We start from the raw sequence: 9,042 nt of genomic DNA, 5'->3' as shown, positions 1-9,042 counted from the left end.
CTACATTATTAGCTCCCCTCCTAATAATCTTGAGAAAATTGAAGGAAACAAATTTTGTTTTTAAAATTTGAAATGACTCTCTCCTTAAAGAATCTTAAGAAGCTCGAGAAGAAGCTTCTACTGTCAATTTTTTTTGTACCGTTACCTCTCTCCTGAGAGAAATAACCAGAAGCAGTTTACAAGGAAGCTTCTTAGCTTGGAATTCTGGAAGGAAAAAGAAATGTTGTAACATTTGACTTTGATAAAGTTATAAAAAGACAGTGGAGAATTCCAGTTAGGCGTGTGGCAAAATTTGACCAGGGCATCTGGAAGAGGAACCCTTTAATGGTAGCTGAATCTGATAACCTAATTTTATAACTGATATTTTTATTTGTACAGCTGACAACACACCGCGGACACTTTTTGCTCACATGGTTTAACGTGTACACGTAAGCTCATACAGGTGTCCCCCCAAGCTTACGAAAATTGTAACATGCTCTTTGCCTGATCGAAATTCCCCTGATTTGAATTCAAATATTTTGTTTGATGGATGGTTGGTGTCGACCATTTTGTTGAAATATCAAGAAAGATTGATCAAAACCCAATTATGAAGAAAGGATTAATCCGAGGATTTTTGGTTCGCTTGTGGGGATTGGATGGAGTGTTTTTGGAGTGCACTTATGGTGTGTTGTTTGTGTGAAAGAAATGCACATTGACTGATACAGCCAATTGGTTAGTGTTAGGTAACCTTGAACTGCAGAGGAGGCAGGAAAAATGTATCTTATGTAGATCTATGCATAAATTATTTCTAGGGTTGTGTTTCTTGTATATAGAGGCATAAATTAATGCTGTGGAAAGCGATACACACAGATCTCTTCTGGTTCATCTCATTGTGATTTTATAAATTCTGAGCTTGTGTGACCATTTTTTTCTGAGCTTGTGTGACCATATTTTTAAGGGTTTGGCATGATGATGGAAACCATGGCTTTCAGGAATCTGAGTTCGGGAGTATCTGAAATGGGTGCCCCCAAATTCATTAGGGTTTCACAAACTAGAAAATATGCAAAGCCGGAGGTGTTCAGATTGCCAAAGCAGCAGAAGATGAGGAAAATAGTAGTTGTTAATGTTCAAAATGCCCCTAAATTAGTGAATGGCTTCAGTAAGCCCAAGGGCAAAGAGCTGATTGAAAAAGCATGGGGTAATGAGACCGTTTTTAAGGATGTTTCAGGATTAGTGGAAGATGGATTCAATAGGGCCGGGAGACTTATAGAAGGGCGTATGGTTTACAGGGAGAAGTTCTTTATTAGGTCTTACGAGGTGGGGGCGGACATGACTGGCTCAATTGAGACGGTTTTCAATCTTCTTCAGGTAAGAAGACATTATTGATTACTTATTTAGAAGGAATGCGATTGTCTTTGCAGTTTGGTTTCTTTTATGTTTGTTTTATATAGAGCTGGATATGGGGGGGCTTCATTAAGTCTCTGTCTTGTTATAAATTTGGTTCATGTCAGTGCCTGTTACAAAATGTTCATTTTTGAAGGGCCATGACCTTCAGCCCTGAAATTCATCAGTGTCCGAACTTCTGAAGAGCTTGAAGAGCTGTCATGTTCTGCTTTTAACATGAATTTGTCCGTGCTCTTTTTGGGATTCATGACAAAGCCTTAACCGCCTCGTTGAATGGTTGTATCGGGCAATCCCATTCTAAAAAGTGGCATCGGAGCTTGGTCACATGTTCGAATCCTCAGACCCTCGGGTGGAGATTGTTGGCAAAATGTTCAGCACTCAAATGTTCAGCACTCCCCTGAGGATTCATGACAAGAGCGCAACCACCTCACCTCCTATATATTGTAAGTTGAGTGGTTGTATAAGACACCGAAAGTTTGGTCTTTTGGTGCAACGGCAACCCAATTCTTACAGAATTTGTCTTCTATCATAGCATATGCAAATGGGCATGTACAGCACAGGTCTTAATGTAAGGGCATCATTGTCTATGATTTGTACTAATCCTTTAAGTCGATGTTTAGGGAGCAATTGGGGCAGAGCTCTCAAAGCATATGCAAATGGCATGTTCTGTTTTTGACATGATACTGTTTGCTGTCATAGCATATGTAAATGGACATGTGTAGCCCAGATCTTAAAGGCAAGGCCATCATTGTCTATGGTTTGTATTAATCTTCTAGGCCAATGTTCAATGGGGCAGAGCTCCCATAGAGTAGTGGCTATTCAGCTACGAAAATCATTTTCTCATATAACTTTTTATAACTTTTCAAAAATATACGAAGTGTTCCCCCTTGATATGGTAGATGCTTTTCATGACTGTATAGCCATTGCCGTGACATTGGGGGGTAGATTTAGGTCTTCTGTAGACCTATTAGTAACTTTATATGTGGATGTTTGTAAAAAAGAAACAGTAGTCTGAGTGCATTTATAAATGTGTTGTGCAGGAAAGTGCAGTGAACCACGCATATGTAGGAGGAGTATGCAGGGATGGATTTGGGTCTACTCAAGAAATGGCTCGTCTAAATCTCATCTGGGTAGTCACTCGCATGCAAGTTCAAGTTGATCGTTATCCTTGTTGGTATGTTTCTGTAGGTCTATACTTCATGTTATTTCCATCATGCCCTGTTTTGCAAAATTGTATGGAAGGGCCACCATAAGGTATAAGGGCCCATAAGATCTTCATATAAAAGTTTCATGGTTTTTTGTTACAGGGGTAATGTTGTGGAAATTGATACTTGGATAGCTTCAGCCGGGAAGAACAGTATGAGGCGTGACTGGCTTGTTCGTGACTCTGAATCTGGCTGTATAATTGCACGAGCTACCAGGTATATAGTGAACTACCATAACCAATCAAGGAATATTTTGTTTCGATTCTCTTGTTTGTTTATCTCAACTTCTGATTACCAATTAGCCTCCCGCCAATACCAACTTTTCCTTTGAATTTAGGTGAGGAGGATAGGGACGGTTGTAATTCTCCCACCAATACTGCACCAAAATTAGCGTTCATTCTGGCTATTTTAGTCAATAATTATCACCCCATAAAACTCTTGCCTCTTTCTTGTTTGATGGTGGTTGTGTAATTAGCTTTTCTATCCATTTAACTTAATAGTGGGAAACTCTTTTACAATTCTTTTATCCTTTTTTCTTTTGAGTAAGTAGAAAGACATTCTTTTCAAAGTAATTTTCAATTCTTCTTTTTGTTAAATTTATTAGAATTGCTCCTTTTTCAAAAAAATATTGATTTGAATTCTTGAATTCTATCTTCTGGCGAGGGTTTGTGGGACACGAAATTGGTTTCCTTTTTCATATCAGATTTGAAACTTGGTGGATGAATATTGGTGAAACATATCAGCATCCTTCAATTGTGTTGAAGCAATTGAAGTACAACTTTTTTTCACTTTTTTGAAATCCTCATATAAGCCCATAACAATTTAGTTCACATAACTATTTGACCAGTAAGAAAAAATGTGCTAAATGTGAGGTATGTTTCATTGTTGAATTGCAGCACCTGGGTTATGATGAACAAAGAGACCAGAAAACTAACGAAATTCCCAGAAGAGGTGAAAGAGGAGATAAGCCCATATTACTTAGAAAGGTCAGCGATTGCACAAACAGATGTCAAAAAGCTTGAGAAAATTGCTGAAGGATCTGCTCAACATGTTCTTTCCGGTTTGACAGTAAGTTCCAATTAATCAATTGCAAATCCTTTTTCCAAGCAATGGGTATTCTTCTTACATTTCTAATATATAAAATTAAATTTCTCTGCAGCCCAAATGGAGGGACCTTGACACAAATTGTCATGTGAACAATGTCAAATACGTGGGCTGGATTCTAGAGGTACTTATTCAAGCCCAAAAACTTTCAAGAACTTTTAGATTAGATTTATTTCCAATTATATGGTCAGATCCTGATGGTATAAGCATTTTGAATTATAAGGTCAGATCCAAAAACTTTTAGAATTGATTGTATCCCAAACAATCCAAATTTTTTTAGAATTGATTGTATCCCAAGTAATCCTAAAACTTTTAGAATGGATGTGCCTATTTAGAATTGATTGTATCAAATTATACAATCAAAATCTAAAAACACCATACTAAAATCTCTGATGAATATCATGAGTTATGCTAATATGAACCATGATTTGTTTAATGCAATTTACAGAGTGTGCCAGTGTATATTCTGGAGAGCAATGAACTGGCAAGCATAACATTGGAATTCAGAAGAGAATGTGGGCAATCACACGTCATCCAATCACTTACCAGCGTGGACAATGACGAGGCGGCTTCATGTTCCACGTCAGCGCCAGGTGTTTCACATTGCAGTGAAGGAAAGAATAAGAAGAAAAAGTGTTTAAAAGCATTACATTTGCTGCGAATGGAAGACACAAGAATTGAACTTGTGAGGGGACAAACAGAATGGAGATCAAAGAAGCGTATTGTTCTCACCTGAACAACATTCATATTATTCTTTATTTTTATTATATTTTTCCTCGTTTGGAGTGTAATTCTAGTTATTCTTTTGGGCAATATAGGTATATATATTTAAATTAATTTTTTTTTCCATGAAATTGTGTGAAACCCACTGTCGTGCATTGCACCTGGTGTGTCATATACATTAAACCATTTAATGGTTATAAATAATCATTTTGTTCTATTTTCATTAGCACAACTATTTTAATTAATTATTCAATATGTGAACCCCACTTAAGGTTGTACTTCTTTAAGAATAATTTACATGGAAGAAGTTTTTTTAATAATCATGAAAATTTGCACCTGGTGTGTCATATACATTAAACCATTTAATGGTTATAAATAATCATTTTGTTCTATTTTCATTAGCACAACTATTTTAATTAATTATTCAATATGTGAACCCCACTTAAGGTTGTACTTCTTTAAGAATAATTTACATGGAAGAAGTTTTTTTAATAATCATGAAAATTAAAATTGAATTTAATGTATAACTATATTTATTAATTCTAAACTATCAAATTGTAATGACTTATATTTATGATATTGTTATGTATTATATTTTTCAAATTGTGTCTTATATATTGCTTGAAATAGTTCTTTTATTATTTAAATATTATAAAAATATCATTCGTCTAAAATGTTGTGTAGGTTAATTTAATAATATTAACAATAATCATATAATAAATTTAAATAATAGATTTTGATAAATTTTATATTTGCAATAATCTTAACTTTAAAAAACTAATTGCAAACAAATAATGCAATAATACATTTGTCTAAGAATAAGTTTGATGTTCTTGTTTAGATACATGAGAATAGGTCTTCTTAATGAGTCAATTGTTCATAACTTTGTATAGATTCCCTCTATAACTTTGTATAGACTTGTGATTCTCTTTAGTCACTTTTGATGTTCTCCGTTGATCTTGCATTTCATGGATTCAATTTAAGAGATATAATCTAATTTGTTTTGGTTCCTAATGTTTTTGAGAAGTAAGGACTAGTACTATTTAGAAATACACTTTAAAGGCTAGTGAAGTTTTCTTTCTTCTTATTCAACCTCCTTGAATAGTTAGCTTTGTGATCTTGGTAACTATTGGTAAATAATAAACAAGTATGCTAGTGATCTAGAATGTAAATTCTAATGCAAATATTGCTATTTTTAGTGCACATAATTTCTTATTCAATGTTCCTCCATGTTCTAAAATTTTGATTAGATAGAAAATGATATTTAAAATAAATTTCTCTAATTACAAAGACATACATATCATGCACAAAAGTGTACTAAGTTGGCTACAATGAACCTATATAAGATCATTTGTTTGGATTTTAATGTTTATCTATATTGTATAAAATCATTTTTATACAAATAAGAAAGATGGAATTAGATAGGTGAATATATATTTTAAGCTAAGGATCAAGTATATAAGGATTAAAGGTAGTAAATATGCAAATTGAAGGGATAACTTGTGTTATAATTAAAATAAGGATAGGTCAAATGTGGGGAATCACCACAAAAGTGAGAATAAATATGAGTGGTCAATTATTGAGTAACGAACCAAACTTATCACACGAGTATATCAGACAAGTTTATGTAATCACATTAAACCATCATCTTAAAATGCCTTAAAGTCAAAAGAGAGTTTATGTAATCATTTTAAGCCATCATCTCAAAATGACTTAAAGTCAAATGCAATTGGACATAGGTATGTAAAAATTGCATTATATTTTGCCTCCGCTTTAAAGTGCATCTGAATTCTTTAGAAGCATGTATTTTTACACACATGGACCTAAAGTAAATATTATTAAAACATAAATAATATCATAGTCCTTCTAATCTAATGAATCCAACTCTCTGTTTATATTTATTTGTTCATCCTCCCAAACATGCTTGCTCCTTAAGAACCTAAAATATAGATGAAAGATATGTAATTAAGAGCTTCCATATCATAAATGAAATATATAAGCACAAATTAGAAAATTAATTTAACTATTTATAAAGTAAAATAATATGAGTAGATTACCAAAAGGCATGTATGGAAATAGTAAGACAATATAATATACCAATTCAAGATTAGTTGGACATGGTGATGAATATCCATGTAGCACAAGCTATTGTTAGAATCTCAATATAAGAATTCTAGTGTTGATATATGTCCCTCTTCAACTTTCACATATATCATATGCATGGAATTGAGGATGGAAAAAATAAATGCAATGATATGATGTTAAAGCATGTAAGCATCTGATCATCTAAAATAAGTTATCATGTGACAAAAATGTAAGATATATAGAATGATAGTAATGTAAACACATAGACTAGATATTATTGAGAAAGCACATAACTTTATCATTAAGATATAGAAAATTCATAATGTGAAAATAGGGCCCTAGAAATATATTGTAATTGGTATAGGGAATATATTGTGTGTCTTGATGTAATGCATGTGAGAATCCATATTTATGACAATGGAATACATGATGCCATTAATGTGATTGGTCAAAGAATATATTCAATCTTGAGCAAGTGCAAAATAAAACATGGAGTCATAATGCCCCTAAAGTTAAACATAGGAAATAGGAAATAGGAAATAATAACATAATATACAAACTAAGAATGATTAAAAAACTAAAATCTAAAAAAAATAGAACCACTCTAAAAGAATGGTAGGACAATGAAGGTGCATATTCATGCATGAACTTCCTTGGTTGGCTGGCAATCCTACATGTTGGGGTATTTTGGCTTTGGAGTTGGAGGACTTGGTTAGTGAAGAGGTGGTACTTGGTTATCGAAGGCACTCGACATGCACTGGGAGCTCGATGATGCTAGTTGCAGTGAGTAGCTTGGTCATTGAAGGGACTCGATCATCAAAGGAGGAACTTGGTGTATACTTAGGCTTGGTTTACATTGAGAACTCAATAGTAGTGTTGCTCGAGTTGGCTTGGTCAATGAAGAGGCTCGGTTGCTTCTGGAGAACTCGACACATACTGGTGCTTGGTCGATGAAGGGCTTGATTATGCTTGTAGCATTGTTGATACTCCGCATATTTTCTCTAATGCTTGATCTAGTCTTGGTTCTGTGTTAACTGAGTTATCTGTGGGCTGACCTAGTGCATTTAATTTGTGTATATGTATTTAATTTGTGTTGTAGCCGACTTGTGGCTTGCATGGGCATTTAATATAAGGGTTTATTTTAATTTGTAGTGGGCTAGGTTGACTTGTGGCTTAGTTGGGTATAAGTAGGGGATCTTATGGAGTCTTTAGAGATCAGAAACATCCAGCTTGGAGAAGAGGATGTGGCACTAGAAGAGCAAATTTTGAGAAGGGCTAGTAGCTGAGGCTTGGGAAATAAGGAGATTGCTTGGTGGGCTTGTGAGCACAAGTTGAGATCTTCCTTGGAGGTTTCCACGAGAGTGTGGATCTGGACTAGCCAGTGTTGGGATTGGATCTTGAGGGATCTTGTAGAACTATTTTGTAATTGCTACTGTATTTGGCCCTAACCTAGAAGGCCCTACAATTGTGAATATTGTATGTAAACAATTATTTTATGAATAAAGTGTTGAGAATTTGTATCAGATCTTGTATTGTTGTTGTGTTTCCGCTGTGTGGCTATTTGTAGGGATCCAGATTACCTCCAGTAGGGGTACCCTCAGATTCTTGTTGCATTACATATATATAAAATAATTAATGTATATGGCACCTCCAACTTAATAGAAGACATGACAATGAAAATAAACCATGAAACCATAAGATGTAGGAAATGATCATTGAAGTACTATAAAGGAACAATAAAGTTAAGCACCATAAATTGTATAGGTTGGCTGAACGTGGAAACTATAAAAGAATAAGTATGATGAAAAATATGCGTACAAATGCATAAGAGGGGGTGGGAAAGTAAGAAAGAAGGAAAATACTCATCAATAGAAGCTAAAAACATAAGTAAGCTTGAAGGACATAGTAACACACCATGAAAATTTAAAAAATACTATAATAAAAAAACATGTGAAATGAGAAGAAGGAAAATTATCTTGCCTCTTTCTCCAAAAAAGAGAAATTATTGAAAAAATAAAATAGAAACTGAAATGAACATACAAAACACAATAAATAAACAAAAAATGATGAAAAAGAAATATATAGTAAAATTAAAATATAAGAATAAAATACACATAAGCTATAGACTTCCCAAGGAAGATAATTATCAACATTTCTCTTCATTGATCAATAACATATATTCTGGACTTACCTTAAGCTCTATTGCATGTGTTTTAAATCTTAATAGTCCCTTTTAATGTGCACAATCAAACCATTAGTGGCACATTAATAAATTTTCTTTCTTGAACCAAATATCTTATTTTTTCCACTATAGTTGTTGTTATGCTTTTATGTATGTAACATTAACACAAATACAACAAATTTTATTATGTAATTAATATGTGTCAACATCGTTATATACATAAAGTTTTGTATTGTATGTGACCTCAATTCAAAATCATTTATAATATGATCTTAGAGTACAAAAACAATTCGTGAAAGGGAATAATAAAATTAAAGCTAATGAATTTGAATTTAATATATAATTAGAGATCACTAAATA

General features: G+C 33.4%; 1 protein-coding gene across 1 annotated transcript; it reads left to right on the top strand.

Annotated features, from left to right (window-relative positions):
• Nucleotides 1-444: 444 nt before the first annotated feature.
• Nucleotides 445-4,632, top strand: LOC149531415 (palmitoyl-acyl carrier protein thioesterase, chloroplastic-like). Its single transcript, XM_089810277.1, has 6 exons — nt 445-1,347; nt 2,424-2,557; nt 2,691-2,804; nt 3,485-3,656; nt 3,748-3,816; nt 4,141-4,632. The coding sequence occupies exons 1-6, from the start codon at nt 946-948 to the stop codon at nt 4,426-4,428; spliced, it is 1,179 nt and encodes a 392-aa protein (XP_089666403.1). The 5' UTR covers nt 445-945; the 3' UTR covers nt 4,429-4,632.
• Nucleotides 4,633-9,042: the final 4,410 nt, after the last annotated feature.

Source organism: Cupressus sempervirens, chromosome 11, assembly GCF_028749045.1.
Source record: "Cupressus sempervirens isolate cs-2001-9-10 chromosome 11, ASM2874904v1, whole genome shotgun sequence".
In the NCBI taxonomy this organism is placed as follows: Eukaryota; Viridiplantae; Streptophyta; class Pinopsida; order Cupressales; family Cupressaceae; genus Cupressus; species Cupressus sempervirens.
The sequence above is the reverse complement of the archived record's forward strand: the minus strand, read 5'-3'. Positions and strand labels throughout refer to the sequence as shown.